The sequence below is a fragment of the Argopecten irradians genome, chromosome 2, assembly GCF_041381155.1.
Source record: "Argopecten irradians isolate NY chromosome 2, Ai_NY, whole genome shotgun sequence".
NCBI classification, from domain to species: domain Eukaryota; kingdom Metazoa; phylum Mollusca; class Bivalvia; order Pectinida; family Pectinidae; genus Argopecten; species Argopecten irradians.
Genome location: NC_091135.1, coordinates 16,957,990 through 16,983,426, shown reverse-complemented (window position 1 = coordinate 16,983,426; position 25,437 = coordinate 16,957,990). Strand labels below are relative to the sequence as shown.

General features: G+C 33.9%; 2 protein-coding genes across 2 annotated transcripts in view; one reads left to right on the top strand and one right to left on the bottom strand.

Annotated features, from left to right (window-relative positions):
- Positions 1–12,466, bottom strand: part of LOC138314640 (ubiquitin carboxyl-terminal hydrolase 40-like) — a 28,088-nt gene extending 15,622 nt beyond the window's left edge. Inside the window, exons 1-14 of the mRNA XM_069255076.1 lie at positions 11,905–12,466; positions 11,256–11,323; positions 10,744–10,857; positions 10,348–10,473; positions 4,111–4,149; positions 3,788–3,934; positions 3,558–3,644; positions 3,074–3,130; positions 2,545–2,664; positions 1,809–1,949; positions 1,357–1,425; positions 1,012–1,169; positions 604–764; positions 288–369 (exon numbers count right to left, since the gene is read on the bottom strand). Coding sequence (XP_069111177.1) covers positions 288–369; positions 604–764; positions 1,012–1,169; positions 1,357–1,425; positions 1,809–1,949; positions 2,545–2,664; positions 3,074–3,130; positions 3,558–3,644; positions 3,788–3,934; positions 4,111–4,149; positions 10,348–10,473; positions 10,744–10,857; positions 11,256–11,323; positions 11,905–12,100 — 1,565 coding nt within the window. The 5' untranslated portion in view covers positions 12,101–12,466. The remainder of the gene's footprint in view (positions 1–287; positions 370–603; positions 765–1,011; positions 1,170–1,356; positions 1,426–1,808; positions 1,950–2,544; positions 2,665–3,073; positions 3,131–3,557; positions 3,645–3,787; positions 3,935–4,110; positions 4,150–10,347; positions 10,474–10,743; positions 10,858–11,255; positions 11,324–11,904) is intronic.
- A 325-nt stretch (positions 12,467–12,791) lies between these two features.
- Positions 12,792–25,010, top strand: LOC138314636 (ATP-binding cassette sub-family F member 2-like). Its single transcript, XM_069255072.1, has 14 exons — positions 12,792–12,892; positions 13,932–14,086; positions 14,343–14,555; positions 14,981–15,169; positions 16,752–17,019; positions 17,711–17,813; positions 18,071–18,166; positions 18,994–19,113; positions 19,657–19,746; positions 20,107–20,217; positions 20,483–20,545; positions 20,891–21,019; positions 21,845–22,048; positions 22,553–25,010. The coding sequence occupies exons 2-14, from the start codon at positions 13,939–13,941 to the stop codon at positions 22,697–22,699; spliced, it is 1,881 nt and encodes a 626-aa protein (XP_069111173.1). The 5' UTR covers positions 12,792–12,892; positions 13,932–13,938; the 3' UTR covers positions 22,700–25,010.
- Positions 25,011–25,437: the final 427 nt, after the last annotated feature.

Genomic DNA, 25,437 nt, shown 5'->3' with positions numbered 1-25,437 from the left:
TAAAGTTTATACATAATTTTGTCGGTTAAAAAATATATCAACCTGAGACAAAGAACAATTTGATGATACATGTCAGCATCAGTTATCACGCCTACAAATTGTATCTTTTTTCTTCCCCCATCAGCATCCTCTATCTTTCTAAAGAGGCAATAAAGTTATGAAAGGGCACCTGTTGATCATGACATTACTTTTATTTCTGGATTATAGAATGATGTGAGTGTTGACTCTGAAGAACATCCATATTAACTTAGCATTTTTGTCCAGGACCTATGTTTTATAAAGCTTACCTCTGAACATGGATGTCCTCGTTTTCCTGAATCACTTCTGCCAGAAGGTTTTGTGGCAGTCCATAAGTAAGATCTCCCATTGCTGAAATCAAAGCCACTTACTGTATAACATTCACAGTTGACAAAATACTTTGTTAAGGCAGTAATACATAAGAGAACAAATATCAATTACACATATTTTGTACTTAACTTAACATTTGACTTTAAGAAAAAATATTGATAATTTTAAACTTTTAAATGAAAATTTATACCAGTGTCATCAATTAAATGATGACTGTAATATTTTTACATCAATCAATAAGGGTGAATGTCTTACCTTCTGGGGGCCTCACAAGACATTCTTTCCTGTAGAAAAGCATGTAAGCACTGGATTTTCCTGAATAGGTTTTCTGAATATCACGCTCCCTTATTGGATGTACTCTGGCGTCATCAAAGTCAAACCAGCAGCTTCCAAGTTCTGGAGCTGGAGATTGAGTCCTGCACAATAAAAATGCATGTCCGACAATAATTAAAAGATGTTAAATGTTAATATATTCATAAAGAGAGTGTACAGAGGTACTTCTTTTCTTAATTGTTTCAACATCCAGGGCAAGGAACAGTTGCCACTATATATAGCAGTGTTTCTAGTATTAAATACATGAAGATTTAATAAATGTGTATGTAATTAATGCTATTCTACATCATCCATGTAACATTTGTAAAACATCTTCCGAGTATTTGTTACCTTTTGTTATCGGGTATAGGCTCCTCTGGTGACAGGTCCGTAATAGCTGCTTGACATCCTCCAGCCAAACCCTCTTTCTGGGTAGTAGTTATCTCCCTTGAAGACACAAGGTGTGTTACAGTATCTACACAGAAATCGTCACTGTGCTTATCCAAGAACTGGAACAATAACACATTACACATAATTACACCCCATGGGGTCGAAATGTGGAAAATGAGCATCAAAAACTTAATTCTGACAGCATCCAAAACTTAATTCTGACAGCAAAACTTTCAGCACATGCTAGACCTTATACACGTCCCTATATTTCTACTATGATCAACCAACTAACAATAGTGTACAAACCTTGTGTATAGATCCATAATTACGTTTGAATCGTTTGTTCCATGAGACTCCTGTCTGTTTGGTGATTTCCTGTAACAGATATGATAAATAATTCATGCGCTCGCTCCATTTCTATAGGAATTATTTAGATATTGTTTTACATTAGACTACAAAAGATTCATGTCAGCTGTGTCTTTGAGGGTTATTAACTTTACAATAAGTATTCATGTAGTTTAACTGATTGAATTCAAATTGGGTTTCTTTTATATTAAACCATTACACACAAAATGACAATATCAACTGATATTACACTTTTCTAAGCATAGAACCGGGCCAAAGGGCACTAAGTTTTGGTAGAATACAACCTGCAAGCACACAAATAGACTCAGTTGAGGGTCTGAGGTTGAGAGCTGTGTACTGTATATATGTGACACTACATAAGGACATAGCAGCCAGTGTTTTCAGCGACTTACAGCACAGATTTTGTCTACGGAGAGTGACTTGGCTGGTGATCGTGACAGTATGGTGTGTATAAGATCTACTGGCGAGTCACACTCGATGAAGTCTACTTCACCAGTACTAGGGTCTTTAGGTAACTGTACGGCCTCTTCTTCCTGCAAAGTTTTAACAACACAGTTGCTCATGTATATCAGTTCTTATTCCAAAATATTCATATTCTGACTTTTTTAGTTTAATTTCTCATATTTCCTTTATCTGTTCGCTCATCACCATGGCTATAGTATTTTGTATTACGTGGTGATGAAAATTCACACAAGGAAAACTATAATGCAATCTAGTTATGTATAAGATACATTTATCCCATAACTATGCATGTTTCATAATCGAAAACCCATGTGATAAATTCCATAGCAGTTGGTTATCATTTATGGCTCTTTTCTTTTAAATAGCATTGTATTTACTGTATAACAAGTAGTTGGTTATTCCAAGTATTAAAGAATAGAATATTGGCCCTCTATTTAGGCACTATAATTTATGGCGAAAAGATATCACTACACATTAGTGATTCCTCTGAATGAAGACGAGAAAATGGTCACCACAGGATAAATATAGAGTTAAAGTTAAAGCTTGTGTCTTTTCAAAATTTGAACATGATAAACAGCAGTCATGCATTTGTAAATCTCTATATAAACGATAAGAAACTACAATGTATGTTTTAAAATTTTGAATTGAATGAGATATACAACTTACAGGAGTGGTCCATTTGCCAAGAGCATCAACATCCCGTAGGTAGGCATGGTAATGTCCTCCATAGGCTCCGCCCCTGTGGATTACCACTGAAAACAACTTGTATTTCACTGGGGATGTTGCCTAAAATGGACAGAAAAGGAAACAAGTGTTACCAAAAGAAGTCATTTACATATAGAACATTGAGCCTTCTCATCACTTCATAATACCAAGTACTAAATAGTATTGAGGTATATATCCTTAATATTGATGTTACACAGGTTAGTGGGAATGTGTTTTTATCGTTTCAAATCTTATAAAATAGGGATGCTTATAATCAAAATCTCACTTCAATGATAGTCTTTTGACATTTATTTCCATTTCATAAGATGTACCTTGCAATCTTCAATGTCATATAAACATAACCTTCACATAAACCCATTTGGCTTTTTACTTTTCATTACCAAGGAATAAATTTAATGTGCCTAAGACAGTCAAGTGTTACATGTTTGATAATCACCAAGGTAACTGCTGTACGTGTATATATACTCACCTCCTCCAAATATGGGGACATGTCCAAAGTCTGGGGGAACACAAATTTGCCCGACTCCTGAAAATCAAAAGTCACAGATTTAGTGAGCAATTGTCAAATACTTGGTTGGGTATACATGTAGTAGATTTTAAATGATGCTCTTTAAGTCCATCGAAAAATTGTGGCACCTGCGTAGATTTCAAAGTAGGATGAACTCACACAGAAAACAAACAAATATTTCGATGTACTGAACTTTACAATTTCATTTTTGTCTGTCATAAAGAGTTCTGCTGAAGTGATCCTATGAAGCAATGAGCTCAACAGGCCTGTTGTTATCAAAGAAAGCCTGCAAACTTATTGTGGATGCATAGATGGTAAGACAGAAGGATGGACAAGATAAAAGTTATTACTATCAGGCTCTGATGCAGAACCCTAATCCACCTTTACTTTATTGTAAGAACAAATGTAAATGGGTTTAATTATACAATGATAACATGACACTTACCTTGAATCTCTGCATCTTAACAAAGTCAAAGCTAAATCTCAGTAGTGATATGGTCAAAATCTCTGGCAGACTTCGTATTTTTGCTCCCTGCAACATGTATACAACAGGTATATTAGCGTTAATAGTCATCTGAGCTCTAAAATACATATATAACAAATAATTCAGCTTTAACTTTGGCATCATTTTCTTTTGCACATTGAATATCAATTTTCATGTAATCACATGACCACCTTTTTGGCATCAACAAGTTTATCACAATTGTCACATCGGTATTGGTTCCGTCCGTCCATAGATTCCATCTCACAATAAGCATTATACAATCCAGTCTCCAGATCAACATTCCCGGCTACCGTCACAGTCAGGTCCAGAAAGTCCTCCTGTGGAAAGAATTATAAAGTGTTATCATATTTTTCACAGAAAAAGTGCTGACCTTACATGAATCCTAATTTTAATATTTTCAATTGCATACATAGCAATAAAAAACAACAGACTCACAGTATTGTTTTGTCTTTGAATCAGAAACACAAAATAATTTGTTATCTTCTGAACGTACCTCGCTCTCACTGATCTGCCCACACACGGTGCAAATAATCTGAAACATAAAATTATTATTGAAAAAAGTCATGATGATAGAAAACTAATTTCCAGTAACTGCTTCCAATCAGGTTAAATTGAAAGTCAAACAAACAGAGATATTTCAGGTTCTAAGGAGAACGGTCGAACAATAAATCATCTGGTACCTTCTGGCAAAACACTTTTCATTTTCCATGTCAAACATACTTTACAATCAAAGTACTGAAAGTACTAAATGGCTCGGTCTTGATGATAGGAGAAATATATTTTTTTAGGTCAATACTACTGTAGTTTTGTACAATAAGAAATATATTTGGCTGGTGTTCCTTCCAGTTTGGACTTTTGAGGATTCCTTGGACACCAAGGTGTAAAATAAGAGACACATACTAAAATCTTGGAAACCTATTCTAATATTTCCTATAATGTTATATGTCAAATGATTTTATAACACATTCAGCATTTTCCTTGTTAATTTGATGTTAATGAAAATATCCATTCTTAATGACTATTGTCATCAAGTTCCTGGGACCACAGTATCAGTTAACAAGTATCGTTTGCAGCAGAGAAAGACAAGAGGCGTACTTTTCTATGACAAAATGTCTTAAATATAGAATATGTCTGTCCTCTAGAAGACTTATCAATATCAACACGTGATTTTTGAATAAATTGGTTAATTGGTCTACTTTTAACAAGTTTTGTAACTATTCTTTTGTAAAACAGCAAGTTGATTGATATACATTGTATCCGAACTTCAATTCAAACCGGATAACTTGTTAGCTCACCATAGACCATGAAATTGTTTGTACACTTTCTTAACTTCAGGATTGTTTTACAAAATTACAATTGAATTTTTCTACAACATTTTTTTATTTTCAAATCCCCATACCTCTGATGAGTATACTAAAACTGTCATTACAAGTGAATCAAATATTTTCAGTTTAAGATGAACAGGAAGAGATACATTCCTTTATTTCTTATAAATAGCAAACACCGATTTAATTGTTTGTTCAGCAGGTTTTTTCCCTTTCTTTAAAAACACTACCATTAACATTATGTTCTGTACCTAGATATGTAAACAATTCTTATAAATCTAATTCTGTATTCCATAACATCAACTGGTGTTGTGGTACCGATTTACGTCTTGAGAATATCACAATTTTTATCTTTCTGATATTAAGTTCTAATTTCCATGTTATGCAATATTGTTAAAATTCAGGTAACATTTGTTGTAGACCATCAAATATTTCTGATATCATAACAGTGTTATTGGCAAATAATATGATAAAAAGTTTGGGATACATTTCAATATCATATACCGTAAAAACTTGTATAATTTGCGCAGGTACTTTTTAGGGCTGAAAATGCTTAAAAAATCTACTATCAGTATATTTTGCGCATCAAAAAATGGGGAAATACAATGTCCAGGGAGTCCCAAAACCGATGTATGAAGGTGACAATTTCAATGCAAAATATTCCCCATAAATGCTTGACAACTTGCACAAAAAGTGTTGTATTTAGAAGAAATAACATATGAAAACGGCATTGTGTTTGTTTTCTTTTATTGGCCACCGTAACCTGAAACTGAAATATCTAGCAGATATGTCCAAAACATCGGCTGTCTGGTCCGCCGTAACTCCGTGCACATGTCGATGTTTTGAGATATTACACATGAATAGTAATCAGGAATATTTGAAAAGAGTAGAATATATTTACATTGGCACAATAAGTAATTAGTGTGTTTGAGATCATTAACAATCAACAGTAATCAGCTAGCGGATACGTAGTTTAGCTTGCAACAATCACAGTGTGCATAATTTGTCGAGATTTGTAAGACAAAATATTCTTTTCCACCAGGTAAGATTCTAAGTCATAAAGGTAGATTGAAAATAGGAAGGGAGATAAAATAACCAGATAAATATTTGTAGCGGGATCAGACTGGGTTGACTATCGGTGATCAGGTAGCTCAGTCGGAAGAGCTATATTTTCTTCTCTCCTGTTACAGAATTGGCACCCAACTAAATAACCAACGGTTGTGGTGTTTGAAAGGGTCTCGTATGTATTCAAAAAAGGAGGGAGGAGGAGTGTAGCGGGACTGGACTGGGTCGATTATCGATGACAAGGTAGAGCACGGTAGAGCACTTAGCTAGTGTTCGGAGAGTCCCGGGATCGAATCCCGGTCTTGCCGCTACATTTTCTCCTCTCCTGTTACATATGGTACCATACTGTGCATGTAGATATTCAAGGTAAATCAACAATGTTCGCTGATCTTGCAGAATTGCCTTACAGTGTTATAATGAATGCAGTTAATGTATGTCTCATTGGTGTGATTGATTTAAAGGCAGTTCATGTGGTGACCGAAAAAAAAGTAAAATTAATACATTGATAGCCAAATCGGGGAAAACATAAGACGACCTGTGTTATACAAATTAATGTTTAATTGATTTTCATTAAATTGTCTCGAAGGTGATGATTAGTGTGTTATGAACGATAAGCTTCAAATTTTTTTGACAAAAAATATACCAGCTAACGTCATATTGTGTTTTAAATTTAAATTATCTTTTATTTATTCTTTTCATTTCAAGCATGTACATGTCATAGAATATAAACAAATGTCAGGTATATGCTTAAATCATATTACAGTTAAATTCACAATAAGGAATTTGAAGATGATGATAGTAATTTTTTCGGATTGATAATTATTAAAATATTAAGCTTCCACAGTGGAAAATTACTTCTTTTTGTTCACACAATTCTTCTCCTAGACTGTTTCCAGTTGAAATGAAACATGCATGCTGACATTCTGTAAAACATAAGGAAACAATAAATGTGTTAACAGAGTAATTACTGAAAAGGCTAATATCATATAATTAAACATTTTAATCATAAATACCAATACCAGCATAGAGGAAATATTATTGAAGTTTAATTCCCGCTGCTCTTCAGTCCTCCTGTTCTTACATGTAAGAGTTTTGTCCTTCATAAATTGTTTGTAATATAGCAGTTGTTATATAATGTGCACAAAGAAGTATAAATATACACACGTATGCATGGGTACAGTGGTAAATTAATAAGTTATACAGAAAATGATGGTGCTGATCATGAAAAGCGTAAAGTCTATTTTGTTGAGTGAAAAGTTAAAAAAAACTAACATTGTTCACACCCTAAGATGTAATCGCACTAAAAACAGTGATCATGTGGGCTTTTGTGCGATTGCATTTCTAAGACTGTGCCAGGTGGTAGAGATTAGTTCCGTTCGAGTGATCACACAATGCAAGTGAGAGTCGGGAATATGTTTATGTAAGTTTTGATTGCTAATCTCTGATGCTTGTTGGTAAAATATAACTCAGGATAATTGCTAAACGATTAACAATTAATTTCTCTACATTTGTTACGGATTGAAACAGCTTTTTAAATGCCGTTTTACGGAAGAATTATGAAAAAGAAATCGGCATTTTCGTCGATCTAGTAGTCCAAAAAATATCACTTCGAGTTATATGAACATTCCATATATGATTTATGTCATTCGGCCAAAAATTTACTTCGTATTACCTAGTTTAATGAATATGCTGTATGTATATGATCAGAACGTCAAGCTCCTGTGGTGAAAATAACTAAAATGTTTTAAAAGTATGGTTTAGTGGTAATCTCTGAACGTACTTTAGTATATGGATATAATCTGATATTTATACATGTGCTTATAAAATTATCGATAATTATGGATGTGGTAAATATTCATACCTTATTAACTGCAGTTAGTTTTAAGATTACGCCATCCCTGGACATTTACAAAATGTTCACCGTCTGTCACGTACTATTTTATCAGTAGACCAAATTTGTCCAAAATTTTGTTAGAGTTGTCTTTCTTCCATTGTAGTTCCGGATGAACGCCATGTGCCATAACACAACCGTGATAAATGCATTTCCATTTCGCCATGAAATGTATTTGCTCCGAGACAAATTTGATTCAAATTACAAAATGCATTAAGGTATCAATTTTGATGTTCGAGGTGAAATATTGATTTCATTTTTTTTTCCATTGCGGGATAACTGTCACTAATAGGGAGTAAACGACTGGGGGGAACCAGCTTTGAAGCGAAGCATTTTTGGGACGAAACGTCTTCATTCATTGTAAACACCATTTTGGGAACGAAAAGTATAGATACTTTGTAAATAATTCAGGTGAAAATTTTCAAACAGAAGATCTTTTGGATAGTGTATATAGTAAGGATATAAAAGCCGTAATATACTATTCCTATTTCAACGTTACAGATACGCTTATATCAGTAACTTTCATATTCAAAATTTGCTATTTAAAATTCCCGGTAAAATCAAAGTTGTTGAATACACTGCCGCTAGGAGCGCTAGTATCTGCGAGCAATTTCTAAGCCAATCATATTGAGGAAATTGACTGTAAGAGAATTTTGCAACCAGGATCACAATGGCGAGGTGATCCTCGCCAAAAATAAAGCAGGAAAGAATTTAATGAATGATAAATAAAGAATTTAAAATATTAAGAATGCTTTAAGTAATGGATTAATTTTTCACATACAATCTTATGAAAATTTATTTACTATGTATTGAATTTCCATTTTGTTCTATGCTTAACTTTCAGCACCATCTTTAAATTCTTCAAAGAGAGCAAATTATCTTTTATGTGGACATTTTGTCAGAAAATCACTCATATCATTATGACAGTCTGCGACTTTAAGCACGATTCCCATGCCCATGACTAGTAATTTTACAGCCGGACTAGTGCCAATTGTAAATGAACTAGTTCGATTGGACTAGTAGCTCACCACCTAATTAAAACTGGTAAATAGTATATTTACATGCAAGAGTCTAAGACCAGTGGTCAATTGCATTTTCAATATATTTTGAGTTCAATCTGTATCTGATTATTTCAGTCCAGATGCATCATATTTTGAGAATTTGCATAATAATTCAGACTGTAATTTGGGTCAAAAAATGAAACTGATCATGACTGAAATGCTGAAGCAAAACTGCTGCATATTTAATTTGGACTAGTGATAAAATAGTCGGACTTGTAAAATTTTGGGGTTTACTAGTCCAAGGATTTATAAGTGAGATGGATTCGTCACTGTTTCTTTATACTACTAAACACCACGCGAGACACATATAAACCGATAATAAAAAAACGTTTTTATCAACCAACACTTGTCTTACCAAGTCAAAAGAAACACCTATGTAAGTTTATTAAATTTCACAACGTTTACCACTTGCTTTAAGGACGGAAGATTCAGAAGATTTGTCTTTAATTTTCATTAAAAAAATATGACAGCATATGAAATGTCGGTCCTCTTCAGAAAGTAAGACGGTAACCCTCACACCAGCAAGCTGTGCTACATCCATGGCTGCGCTGGCAGATATCAAAGGAAAATCATCGTCACAGTCAGTGCACAAACACAAAAGCTTTTGCATTGTACTTCCCCAAAACCCAGTGTGACTTATTCTTCTCATATACATCCTTGACTAGTCCAAATGACTAGCAGCGAAAAAAATGAATGTCACAGACTGTTAGATGCATAAATGTAGAGAAAACAAACCAGGGCCTAGTTCCATCAACATTACAGTGGACCCTCGATAATCCGGACACCTTCGTTCCCAGCCTAAACTGTCCAGATTACGAATTTTCCGGACTGCTGAATTTCATGTTCTTAGTCAATTCTAAAGTTGTCATTTACAAGTTACTCCCTTTGACCTTGTAATCTATATCATAGGTTTTTATGTAACGTATGTGTACTAAAATAAATACTTTGTTTGTTCAGTTTAAAGGTGTTTTTTTTTCTCATATCATTACGTTAAGTTTATTTAATTAATATATTTCTTTTTTAAAAGATGAAACCAAAAGCCATCGTTGTTTGTGTATGATGTTTGCCAGTATCGCTATGTACCTATACAGTACCACTCTTAATCTGACGTAATGAAAAATTGTTTCAAAATGCCTAAATCTTTATCTATAGCCTAACAAAACCATGATAAGAAATAGTTTTATGGACCAATGAAATTGTTATTTTGTATATTGTATGTTTTTGTGTTATTGAAAATTTCCACAAAACATCTTTATCCTTTAAATATCTTTAAGTTTTTTCTTATCTTCTATGGATAATTTTTAAGCTAATGAATTCTTTAAAGTTGATGATGTTGATGAAACTGGGGCCAACTAAACAAATGGTTCCATGTGAATCAGCATGGTTACCTGATTCACGACCATGCCATGATAGAGTCGACTGATAAGGTTTGTACCACGTGTACCAATCAGTGAATCTTCAATAGCACTGAAAAGGATCCTGTTCAGCTCCTGGACGTCATGTTGTTGGAGTTCCTGTAATCAGAATGGTCATGAATGAGGTGCACAAATTGACAGAATTAAATAAGTATATTATAATGTAAATCAGTGTAACTTCAGTATGCATTACTACAGTCCTACCATCAACTCCTAATTCAAACTCAATGAAAAAAAAAAAAAAAAAAAACATTGGTGAATAATACACATCAAAAGAATGTAATGGATTTATAATGAATCATATTGCAGCAGCAATAAACGTATTTTGTGGCTGACAACATTATAAGATAAATGCTGACCGTTACTTACCTCATTGTTTGTCCACCCAAAACTTTCTGTAAGGTCAATAGTGGGAACACTCTGCTGGTCACTCAGCAATAATCTGGCAAAGAGCTTCTGTAGCTGAATCGGAATCACTCTTACCTATGTCAATAAAAAATGGATACTCAAACATCTATCAATTACTGCATACTTCCAATCTCTCAAAAAGGAAAAATGTGGACAAAAAAATCACTCGCTACCATAGTTCATGATACTTGTTTATGGCCAATCGACATGTATGCAGTTGATTGTGGTAACAAAATTAAATGATGTAAGAAAAGGGGAGATAATCATTAACTTAAATTGTGGTGATAGCCAATCGACATGTTTGATAAGTAGAAAAGGATTAAGTAACAAAATTTGAGGTTTGTTTGGGTATAATAATCCCTAGTTACTCGAAAGACATATAATAACTTTTCTATATACATGTTTTTTAAGTGAGTGCTATTCCATTATGGTCAGACTAATGTAGATGTTCCTGGTAACCATGAAATACAGACCTTACTTCCTGGTTTATCTTTCTCCTCCAGGACTCCCAGATCCTTATCGCCAAGATCAAATAAAGCTTCTGAAAATCAAGAAAGAAAACAATTTTTTATGAAAGGCATTATACTACTACATTTTTAATGGCTTTGAATTTCTCACTATTGGAAATAATACATAGTGTAACCACAGGGCCATGTATAGTAAAAAGAGACGTGTGAACACTGGTATGGATGAAAAGATTGAACCTTTATGAAGATATCGGTGCTATAAATACGTAGGTAGGTGACGATTAAGTATGAAAATACCGAGTTAGAAAAAAATAGGTAAGATTTCTGGCAAGCTATTGATGAATCCCTTGTGTTATTTATATGTATGTATTTCTGGCTGTGGTGTAACAGGAGAGGAGAAAATGTAGCGGCCAGACCGCGATTCGAACCAGGGACTTCTGAACATTAGCTAAATGCTCTACCGCTCAGCTACCTGGTCACTGATAATCGATACAGCCCAATCCTACACTAGGAAATAAATCAATGTTTTAATATATAATGCTAAAGTTTGATAATCATGACCTATATATATACATTAAATGATAGATTTCTACAACAAGATGTCAAGAAATTAACAGCTGTTTCTGTGTCATTATTTTTTCTTCTGAAAGCTGACCTCTGAATTCTGGCGTCAGGAAAAGTGTTTGAAGTAGTGAATTGAGATAACATGTAGCTCCTTGATTACTGATCCCTGCCAAGCCGCACTGGACACGGGGACGAGGAGGACAGGGAACATTTGATTTATTGATCGTCGACTTTGGATTAGATCCATTTCCAGCTTGTTCGTCTTCGCCAAATAGTCCTGATAACATGTTTGTGAGTGTAATGAAATGCAACCTAGCCGCTCACAAACCTCTAGTAAATGAGCATCAACCTTCTCGTAGTTTACATGACATTAACCGATACTGAAATCACATCACTGCTGAACTTCGGGTTATCTGTTCACGGCGACGTTTTTTTGTTTTTGTTTTTTTTTTTGTTAAATTGATAAATAGATAAACTTCAACTGCTCGACATTTGCATTGCACAAACTTTTACCATTAACTAAAAATAACTTCCGGTATAAATAAAAAGAGCTCCGCGGTAAATACATCTGTATAAAAGACGGGTCGCTAGCAGGTGCTCTCAAATATCCGGATAGCGTATAATGAAAATAAATGACATTACACAATGATAGAAACACTATTAATCACGCTATTTAAATTTCAGATAAAAGAAATATTTACAACATATTTTATGATTACGTATATGTAAGCCTTACTGTTTCTACTTATTTTTCAAGTTTCTTAAAAAATTAAGTTCTTATTAGTTCTCCGCAAATTTCCCTCTCCGAACTTTGTTTTGTTTATTATAATAACAAAAAAAATGATATTATATTTTGAACTAAATTACCAAATTACGTATGTATATTTCCTATAAAATTAAAATCTTATATTTTATCCGTTATGTCATCTTATCCCAATTTAAACATATACTTTATTTAACGTACGTCATCGGCCACTCGCACCGGAAGCGACATTGACAGGGAGGAAGGCATGTGTTTTGGCGCTACCATCACTTACTGAGATTATTGTTGAATATTGACTAAGATTTGACTACACAAGGTTTGTATAAGTTATGGCCTTTATTGTGAAGGTATTTTGGAATACTATCAAACCATTTTTATCGTTTGATTGCCCGACAGTTCCATGAATTTATATTTTTTTTCCGTTCACGTGTGTCGCCATGCACCGACATTTTCTTTTTGCGTGTTTTCGCCGGCAGCTGTGTACTTCGAGATCTTTCCTTGGCCGATCCGAGTGTGATTATAACCAAATAAACGATACATAACGTGAGAGATTATCGTGATTGAACGTTTTTAATTGAACTTTATATTAATTTTATCGGCCGGTTCGATTGTATGTAATGAAATGCGATCGCCATTTTATTGTAATATTTGCCATCAGAATGGGTGATCGAGATGCGCCATTGTTAACAGTATAGGAATCCGTATTAGGTAACCTGATTTAGAAATCTGTATACAGGGAAATTTTAACTCTTTAACTCTTTAGTAATACAGTTCAGGTAATGAAGTGTGACGAATTAAATTTCATTTCTTTGTCTCATTTTTCACTCATTAGACTAAACATTTAGAATAAGAAAAAATAAAAGTAGTTATTAATTAAAAAAAATGTTTGTGTCATTTCAGAATTTCTTTGTAATGAATTTGATTTCAGGGAAAAAAACGGTAAATAAACTTAGCAATAAAACATCTAGATCTAGACAGTGATTTTTAGGTGCATTTAGGGCTGAATAAAGCCTTCCCCTAATGAAATTTTGATTTATTTTCCCAATTTTATGTAAATATTTTTTTCTGAACAAAGAAAAACTCTGTAAAATATATATATTTCAAGAAAAATACTATGTAAATTTTTCCAAATTTAAAAGGTACAGGCCCCTGAGAGTAAGAAAATCATTAAATCATTGCTAAAGATGATTCAAGCCAATGATAGAGATGACATGCAATTTAATAACAATTAATCAACAATTAATTTAGATAAATAGGTCTGCCACCCCAGCCTTATACCACTAGTCCAACAAAGAACAGGTCTTCATCGAGAAAACAAAGGGTTGTTGTAACAAATAGATGTTATTATTTTACAGTGTAAACATGCCTTCAGACGCAAAAAAGAAGAGAGATCAAAAGAAGAAAGAAGCTGCCAAGCGTGGCAAGAAGAAGCCAACAGAAAATGGGGTAGAGAATGGGGAAGATGGAGATGAAGCACAAACAAATGGAGATACAATGAACGGTGCAACAAGTAGGAATTTCTTATCAAGTTGGAAAAAAACATATTGATGTTTGGGTTATATTTATAATACATTAACTCTAGATCTGAAGTCATCTCAAATATTTCCTATATGTGGTGTAATGTTTAAAGTAAAATTTTGATCCTTTTTTTATATCCCTACCATGAAAGTGCTATTGAAGGTTGCATCATATCCAGATTTTATATGGAAACAGAAACACTTAAGTCTTAGACATATGCATATATATATATACAATTTGCTCTTTAGATGGAGTACATGAGGTTACCAAAGAGATGGAGGACATGGATTTAAAGGCCAAACACAGATCTGTTACAGGAGTCTTAGCTTCTCATCCAGACAGTAGAGATGTACATATACACAACTTATCTCTCACCTTCCACGGAGCTGAACTAATCGTAGACACACGTCTAGAGCTTAACGTGGGTCGACGGTACGGTCTAATTGGACTCAATGGCTGTGGTATGTTCTAAATGTATTATTTTATCTTGTTCTAGTTTAATAAAAATGTGGTCTTTAACCTGCTTGTCACTTTGCTAAAACTATTTCATTATTGTATGCATGATAAGGAGATTGACATGTAGAGATGATTGACCAAATTCTGTAATTAGTTTATCTCGGGAACTGCTGATGCTGTTTGGTAGCTTTCTCTGGATCAATCATGTGGTATTTCTGTTACAACCTTTAGTTTTATATGATGGCAAGGATCATTTAAATCTTCATAGACATTTTCTTGTTTATTGAATTATCTTGTCATTGTGTTAATAAAACTGATAGCCAATGTCTATGACATTTTTCTAAATCTCTACTATTTTACTAGTAATATTAATTACCAATATATTGCTAAAATCTTGCTGACACTATGTTTCCTATGACCTTTTTTACAGGAAAATCTTCTCTGTTATTTGCACTGGAGTGTAGAGAAGTACCAATACCAGAACACGTTGACATTTTCCATTTGAGTCGGGAAATGCCGCCCAGTGATAAGACAGCCCTACAATGTGTGATCGAGGTAGACAAAGAACGTCTACAACTTGAACATGAAGCTGAGACCCTGGCTAGTATGGACACGGAAGGTAGGTGGATATTGTTTATACTGGGGTAGTTCTTTGGCTAGTGTAGACACAGAAGGTAGGTAGATATTGTTTATACTGGGGTAGTTCTGTGGCTAGTGTGGACATGGAAGGTATATGGATATTGTTTATACTGGGGTAGTTCTGTAGCGAATGTGGACATGGAAGGTATGTGGATATTGTTTATTTTGGGGTAGTTCTGTGGCTACTGTGGACATGGAAGGTAGATGAATATTGTTTATACTGGGGTAGTTCTGTGGCTAGTGTAGACACTGAAGGTAGGTGGATATTGTTTATAGTAGGGTAGTCCTGTGGCTAGTGTGGATTTGGAAGGTATGTGGATATTGTTTATACTGGGGTAGTTCTGTAGCTAGTGTGGAACTAGATAGTGTGGACACGGAAGGTAGGTGGATATTGTTTATACTTGAAGGGCAATTATTGGCATAAAAACATGCAGCACCTGATTTTATATATGGGTGCAAAAATGGACATAATTCCATATGGAAATGTTGGTTTCCCCAAGAGAAGTAGATAGGGCTGAAACGATTCATCGCGATACACATTGAATTGCGATATTTGTATGTCAATACAATTTTACGATACAGCCTTGCCGTTTCTGTATGATACGATGCAGTCTCTGCAGTGTTTAGACTGTAAACTTGAAGCAATAAATCTTAGCCATATAAAGATTATCAGACACTGGGATCATACCCAAAAGTGATGTAAACACACTCTGACCATCTCCCCACCTGTTTTGATTAACATTCTGAGCCTATTAAGTCTGGTAGTGAGCTAGTGTGGCTATTCAGGTGTGTCTGTTGCAAAAGTGGACCAGCCGGTCACGACCAATTTGGAAACAAGCTACCAACTTTTAAAGCCATTCCAATAAATGTTATGACTACAGTTACTAAGAATCACATCAAAAGCAAACACTTTTCACAGTTGTTAATAATTTACTCACATTTTCAATGTTAAATAGGCCTATACTGTCTGAAGGAAATCATAAAGTATGCAATCGTAATGGCCGCCATTTTTGCATTTGTTAATTGTAATAAAGGAGTTGGATAGGTATAAAAAATCCAGATTTAAATGAAATTTTATCAATTATATACTTATGATAGCAAATGTCAATAAATTGTACAAGTATAAAAAAAAACGTACAGAAATTTTATGAACACAGATTTTTTTCTTTGAATAAAAAATTAAATGTAATAATTTAATAATTTTAAGTAGGTCAAAAAAAATTCATTAGTAGGCCTACTTTAGACCTATAGCTAGTTGTCATGAGAACAAGTCCATAATAGAATGATAATCATATCATGTTATATATAAAAAAATTACCTTTTTTTCTTAATTTGAGTTATTGATGTTTGTTTACATCAAACATAAAATCCTTTTTGTGATTTAGAGAAATATAAACTTTGAATAGTACATTCATTGAAGTTGTGTCTTCTGAAAACTCTTCTTAAAATTTTAACAAACAACAGATTTTTTATCAATTTCTTTGATTTAAGTTGTTAAACAATTGTTGTTAATCCATCAGTAAGATATATAAATTATTAGTGCCTTTGTTTGATATCCACAGAGGCCCATGAACGCTTGATGGATGTCTACGATAGGTTGGAGGAGATGGACGCTGACAAAGCCGAGGCTCGCGCTGGTTATCTACTGTACGGTCTGGGATTTACAAAGGAGATGCAGCACACAAAGGTGAAGAACTTCTCTGGAGGATGGCGGATGAGGATAGCATTGGCCAGAGCCCTGTATATCAAACCTTCCCTGCTGTTACTCGACGAACCAACCAATCATCTTGATCTCCAGGCCTGTGTCTGGCTCGAGGAGGAACTTCAGCAGTAAGTTCTAGTAGAACACCAAACATGACATTCTAATAAATATATCCAGGAATTTATAGTCAAATTATAAAGTCTAATTAAAAGATTCATAGTAGTTTTACCTAGTTTTCCTATACAGTGGACCCTCTATAATCCTGTGTCCTCAGCCCATACTGTCTGTATTACAAATTTTCTGTACTACCGGAGTCTGTCTATTTAATCAATTGTCTATTTAATCAATTATAAAATCTATTCCTTGGTATTGTCGTTGGAATTGTGAGTTTTCCAGATTATTGTGGGTTCACTGTATATAAATGATAAAGCATTTGATTTTATAAAGATACTTATAATAATCCAGTGTGCAAATATTGTCAAGGTATGATGACACTTGTTATCATCTCTGAGGTTTATTAATATATCTTAAATCAATCATTAATAATTTGAAATAGATTTCAAGACTTGGTATTCAATATTCATAGCATTAAGCTGTCATTTATGTGATGAACAATTAGAACAATATGTTTTAAACAAGCTATGAATGGTTCAGCTTTAATCACCATATTGACCATTTATCAAACGTAGTTTATCTTTACCTGCCATAGACCTTACCGAATCCATGTAAACTGTTTGTTTATATTAATACACAAGGCTACCCTTTGATAAAACCTTTATTAATGTAATGAACTCTAACTCTGTATGTCTATTTTTCTAGGTACAAGAGAATATTGGTAGTCATCTCTCACTCTCAGGACTTTATGAATGGCGTCTGTAACAACATTATACACTTCCACCAACAGAAACTCAAATACTATGGCGTAAGTTCTCCCCCATTGTGTAAGATGATTTAGCATTAAGCTGAGAGTCAACTGTAGCCAACTTTTTTAAAAAAAAAGTCAAATTTTCTGAAGTATCGAAGAAGAAGAAAAAGAAGAATCGAAGAAAACATTTTGATAATGATTAACAATATTTTAATAATAATTAAAAATGACAAATGGCAATTAGCTGGAAAATATAAACTTTGCTCTTATGAGTATTTAGTGTGTATGCTGATAGGATTTGTGGTTGTTGCCAGGGTAACTACGATGCCTATGTACAGACAAGATTTGAATTGGAGGAGAATCAACAGAAGAGATATAAATGGGAACAGGACCAGATTGCTCATATGAAGGTTGGTCTCTTTTCTATTATGTGAAATAATTTTCTAATTTCTTCAGAAAATGTAAAGATAAAAAAAAAATCACCTGGTTAACCATGCGGAACAATGATGACATAAAAGGCCGAGGTAGAGTGTTGGCTCCCTGACTTGTCAGGTTGTAGTTCCAACACGGTGCTCGAAACTCGGAAGCGATTAAATTTTATTCACTGAGTTCCTAGCATGGATAATGTTAAACAATAATTCCTTGAACTTACTCTATTTACATAATTTTTCATGAATTTCAAGTGTAATAATTTTTCATGAATTTCAAGTGTAATAATTTTTCATGAATTTAAGTGTAATAATTTTTCATGAATTTCAAATGTGCTTTGAATAATTCGTTATTGGCATTAATAATTTTGAGTCCTTAAGCACTGCTGAAAACTTTTCTAGAAATTTGGAATTATGTGAACATGTGTTGATTTTGATTCTGAATAAAATCTAATAAGAACCATGATGACATAAAAGGCCGAGGTAGAGTGTCAGGTTCCTTGACTTGTCAGGTTGTAGCTCAGACACGGTGCTCGAAACTCGGAAGCAATTAAATTTTACTCTCTGAGTTCTTGTTTAAACACAGTGAATATCATAGGACAATGATGAAACCTGCTTGGATTTACTACTTTCTTGAGGCAATGCGGAGTGTAAACTCGCTGTAAAACGCTGACGTTTTAAACTCTGGCATTGTATTATGCTTGACAGAAGAAGCGATTTGAGTCCTATGAAGAAGTCATCAATGTCATATAGTCAGTAACAAAAATACTTTATGATTGGTTTACTGAGGTGTTCCATTTCTATTTTAGAACTACATTGCCAGATTTGGACACGGTAGTGCAAAGTTGGCCCGACAAGCACAGAGTAAGGAAAAGACATTAAAGAAAATGGTGGACGGTGGACTTACAGAGAGAGTTGGCGCTGATAAGGTAAAGCAGGTGTAACAAAAGATGTAGAGTATTTTATACTGGTAGTTAAATTATCATCTATTCCACATCATGCAATTAAAAAAAAATACCAGAACAAACTCTTTTCTTTAAACAAAAGTCTGAGAAATTGTTGTCTGTGAAGAAATACTTACCATATTCAACCCAATAAGCTCCCAGGGCATTTGAAAAATTGAAAAAAATGAAAAGGTGCTTAAATAAAACAAAATTATTGCAAACCTATACAGTTTTGGTCTTCATTTATGCCGGGCAATTGAAATTGAGGCTTCAAAAAGGGGAGGGGGGCACTTATGAGGTCAAATATGTTATATAGATATGAAGTGATTTGTATTTCCTATGAATGAGCTTTATTTTTCATTAGCTTGAAAAAAATAGTTTGATATCATTTCAGAACTAAAAACATAGATGTTTGATGGGAAGTTATTTTAATCTAATGATACTCTTGTTTTTACAGACGATGTCCTTCTATTTCATAGATGTTTGATGGGAAGTCATTTTAAACTAATGATACTCTTGTATTTACAGACAATGTCCTTCTATTTCCCAAGCTGTGGCAAGATACCTCCACCAATCATCATGGTACAACATGTCAGCTTCAAATACGCAGATGACAAGGTGAGAGACAGTGAGTCTGTAAGATGGGGGTGCCACTTATATAGAAATCAACTTCATTTTTGTGTAACAACTGTACCACAAGTCGATTGACAATCATTTCAAGCAATATTATAAATAATTTGATGATTTCATTGTATCAAGGCATGCGGGTCTTTCATTGAATATTTTGCTGAGGCTGATCAATTCTATTATCAAACAGCTCTTGAAACATCACCCCCTAAAAATGCTAATGAATTAGAAGGAAAAAAGAGTGATAGAGTGAACTATGTAGAACCTCTATTACATGTGCAGAAAATGAATAGTGATTGAAGCTCACTAGTTATTAGAAGAGTTATCAGATATCAATGTTGAATATTTTAGCCTGAAATCTACAAGAATCTTGACTTTGGAATCGACTTGGACACACGGGTAGCTTTAGTAGGACCAAATGGTGCTGGAAAATCTACACTTCTTAAGCTCATCGCTGGTGAGGTAAGTCTACACTTCTTCTCATCGCTGGTGAGGTAAGTCTAGAATTCATATCTATATGTGACGTAGCATATAAAAAACTACAATTTTATTCACTGTCCTTGCTATGGACCAAACTTGGTGCCTGTGGCTTATGCAAAAGCGTTACTTTATCAGAGTATTCATGTCAAATGTTTAAATAGTTGAGGTAAGATGTTATAAAACAACATTAATATGTATCTGGTACTCTTGCTATACACTCATTCCTGAATGTGTGCTTATTTTACAGTTAATACCGACAGATGGACTCATTCGCCGACACTCCCATTTAAAGATTGGACGTTATCATCAGGTGAGAACAGTTTCCATCTTTCTTTAGTTAACTAAATAGGTTATAAAATTGTAATGTGAAGCACATTTAGAGAGCAATGTCAACGTTCATAATGATGTGAGTGTGCCTGAGTTGCTTCCCTGTATACAATATGATATATGTGTCAGTTTGTCCCAAATTTGATATATGACAGTGTGTGACTACTTGTAGTAGTATGCACCTGTGCTCACAGGACATATTTGTATTGATTATAGATTACATGTGTTGATGTATTATCAACCTGTTTGTCTCAGTAATCAATACCAACAACACCTGATTAAACAAACACATCTCATTTAAATTAATATTGAATGTTTTGTTTTCTAGCACTTACAAGAACAACTTGACTTGGACATGAGTGCTTTGGACTGGATGTTGAAATGTTACCCAGATATCAAGGAGCGCGAGGAAATGAGAAAAATCATAGGACGTTATGGTCTTTCTGGAATGCAACAGGTGAAATATTGATTTCATATTGTAGTGGTAGTTTTAGCTGAAAATATATCTTGAAATTTCCAAAGATATGTTTAAAGATGCTCCACCGCTGACAAATGGTATTTTTGAACAGTCAAAAACAGGAGCAGACGTTTTAGTATTTTTCTTCAGTTACAAAAGTTACTTGCTTTACACCATTACCACCTTTGAAAAGTTTGAGCTTCTAATTTTACTGCAAGTTAAATATATAAAAAATAATTAATTGCATCCCAAAAAAATTCCGTGGCACTATATCCTATATGGAGTGAAGCACTTATTGCGCATGCACCAAAAGCAAAATAAATTATTTTATATCATTTTTTGTGTTAATCAGATACATCTATACACGATTAAACACCAATTAGTGTTCAAATGATGAGTGTCATTTATGCTCTGTTGGCGGTGGAGCATCTTTAATTTCCTACCTAGATGGCAGATAAATCATTGTGGTTTTCTCCTTTAACCATCATTGTGGGATAGTTATATTATCATAGCACAGGTAATGGTCTAGTACTACTATTATCATAGCACAGGTAATGGTTTAGTACTACAAGCACCTGTTCTCAACTAGTTTTAACTTTCGGTTTAAAATTAATGAACACATCTATGTCACTGGAATGGGTTACATATTAGTGCATATAGTGTAATATCACTATCTGTCCCATCTTGCACCATATTGATATATTTTGAGACAGAGAATATTGTGTCATAAAATCCTTTCCAGTTTTAATCTGATTCTGTCATGTCCGGTCTCACTGCCAACAACATGCTGTCATAAAATATGTATCAACCACTTTATCTTTGTAGGTCTGTCCCATCAGGAATTTATCAGATGGACAGCGATGCCGCGTGATCTTTGCCTGGCTTGCTTGGCAGAATCCACATCTGTTAATGTTGGACGAACCTACTAACCATTTGGATATTGAGACTATTGACGCCCTGGCTGAGGCTATCAATGACTTTGATGGAGGACTAATGTTAGTTAGCCACGACTTCCGACTCATATCTCAGGTATTAACCTTTAATATTACAAAGCCCGCAACGATAGAATTTGCTCCATTATTATTAAAATCACTTATTAATACCTTCCATGCATTTACATGCCAAAATTAATATGTTGATGGGCTATGTATCAGATTTTGTGGATGTTTACAGTACTGTTCAACAAATTTAACAAGTTTTAATGCTAAAAATCTAATTCTTCCAATGTAGGTATTTTATGCAACGGTGTTCATCCTACAAAAAGGAATAAGTTCAACAATTACATATATGAATTCAGATAAAATGCATGGATTCAAATGAATACTGTATATTTTAATATTTTAGTTCTAAAATTTAGAACGGAATTTCTTTCAAATTTTTTTGATAAAGAAGTTGATAGCTTTGTAATAAAAGAATTGAGGTTGTGTGTGTATTGGTCCCCTTTCAATAATAGTCACATATATGCATTGTGTTTGAATCCTTCATAAGTCATAACTGAGTAATATATTTGTGACTATCCTTTTCTGCTTGCAGGTTGTTGAAGAGATTTGGATTTGCGAGAAACAGACTGTTACCAAATGGGAAGGTGATATATTCTCGTATAAAACCAAATTGACACAGATTGTAAAGAAGGACAATGCAAAGCTCGCAAAGTTACAACAGACGCAGAAGTCAATATGATGATGGCTGATTTTAGGGACTGAATTTAGGACAAGTGTACATCTGTGCCATGAAAACACTTAAAATATATTTGAAAGTGTTTCCATGGAAACATGAGAAACACATTAAAAGTGTTTCCATGATTTTTATTGGAGGACTTTATGGAGATCTCTGATGTGATAATACTGTGAACAATTTGTTGTTTATATGAGAGATTTTTACCTGAACTGGGACACTTTATATTGTAGCACGACAGTTATACACTGATTTAGAGCGATAGCTATGGTATAGATTGATTTACAAGACACCATGAAATTCCAAATTGTTAGTGACGTGGTGCAGGATTCAGACTTCTGAAGGAGTAATTTATCAGTATTTACTCTCGGTATAGGCTAAAACCAGCGGGAGTAATTCTGATATTCATATTTCTTCTTCATGTTATTCACTGGCATTGTTGCATATCATTCAGAACTCATAAATTTATTTGGAATCTGCTTTAAAAGAACAAATATGATGTTATTTATTGGTCTAGAATGATAACAAGTTACAAGGCAGTTAGTAATGCTAGTCATGACATATATATAGAGAGTGGCAAATGACAAATTATGCTTGCATAGTATCAGACATTTTAATCTTGTTCAAGATATTTGTACTAACTACCAGGTATATTTTTGGAACCCAATCAAATAGACTTTTTGAAGCTTATAACGGTCAAACAATTTGTCTGAAGGTCTTTCTTTGATAGTCGGTCTGTCTGAGATGAGGCGTCTTTTAAGTAAATTATTGTTGTTTTTATTTATTTTTGCCTGCTAAATTGTATTCATATATGCAATCATCTCAACATCATGTTGATGTAACTTGTTGTATAATCTCAAAAGCTGAAATCATTATCAATGAAATCAGTTTCACAAGCCATACTGTTTAACACATCTATCATGTTGGGTTGTCCGTCCTGATTGATTTATGGTCAGACTTTAAAGGAAGTCTTATACTTCATATCCTATACAAAGTGCATTTATTTAGAGCATAAGACAAGAATAACGTTTTAAGTTATGCGGAACACACATGTTAAAAGTGGTTTCAAGTAAACAGTTTATCATGCTGTTTATGAGACTTAACTGAAGAAGAATGTGCCAGTGTAAATTTGCCTGTTGTATATATGTTTAATGATAATTTTTATCTTAATCAATTATTTACATTGTAAATGTTTTCATACCAGCACAAATCATAAAAGAGGGGAGAAGGAACACTGGCAATCAATCTTGAAATGGTTTACCCAGAATTTACTTTATAGCATGGAGGGAAATATTTGAGGAATGTTATTGATGAACTACAGCGATACCGCTTATTATTTAGCAAAACTTGTAATGGTAAATAGTTTGGATCCCTAGACTTTATGTTACACATAGAAAAGAAGTTGGTTACAAACTGCACGCTGCGTCTAGAGAATGTGAACATTTAGATATTATCCAAACAATTGAAAAGCAAAGAAAGAAAGGACTTTTACCGTCAAACGTTGGTCCCGCCTACAAGCAAAACTATTAGTCAATCAAAGTTTTACGCTCATGCCGTTACTGTTCTCTGATTGGTTGGCCAATCAGAAAAGTTTTTCAAACTGATCGTCGCCGAGCTGTGTGGGAGATCTAAGGGATCAAAACTATTTACCGTTACAAGTTTTGCTAAATAATAGGCGGTATCGCTGTAAGTTAATTATCACATGTTTATACATGTTTCCTGATGCAAGTATTTATTATTGTTTATTGGTAAGTTTTGATATAGTAAACTCTCTGATTTTCTTTTAACTTAATTAGCACTCCTCTGAGCGTAACAAGTTCTACCCTGACAAAATTTACAGTAAGCAAGCTCTAGCACTTAATCCTATGAACTTCAAATTATTTTTCATTTGTTCTTTCCCACATAAACACATGCTTTCTGTAGACAAAATGGAGGTTTCCGTGAGGCACCTCATCCATACATTCTCAAATCTATAATTACATCAATCAGTTACAGTTTTGATGGTTGGAGTGCTTTCCCATGTTTTAATGGGAGTCCAAATTCATATGTTGATAAGTGTATGCTCCAAAATTTTATAGGTACCATATTGATCTACCTTACACAAAATCTTTTTGCCATACGACTGAGAATTAAATCCCACATTTTAAGGCAATTTATTGAGACTGCAATGTTTTTATCATGATCAAGAAGAAATATACATGAGAGCCACTTGTAAAAATAAATTGTTTGTATTTATTAACGAAACGAACAATGCTGTTTGGCTGTTTTAATGTTGGCAATTTAAATATCATCTAAAAATAAACTGAAGAAAAAAGAAGCAGATTATTTGGTTATTCTTCTCATGGAGAGAGTTGTATGTATTAATCCAATATAGCTATAGTATGTTTTATGCATTAAACAAGAGACCCCAGAGGGATCTTACCACCCACCAAAGAATGATTACCTCCCACAAAATGCAATATGCACAACAAGGGCCCTAGGGGAACCATATGCAATTTGAGACGGATCCCTTCTGTGCTTTCAGAGAAAGATCAGTAACAAGAATTGTTAATGGACTGAACACGAATTTAGGCAATTTGAATAGCCCACCATCTGATGATGGTGGGCTAAAAACCAGGTATATAAAGCCCTACCTACCGCTCAGTGGCCGACTTCTATCAAAAGTTCTGTTTGAAAGTATTTGGTATTTATAAATGTCGTGTTGCCACACAGGTAAATTGATACGGATGCTACAGCTACACAAT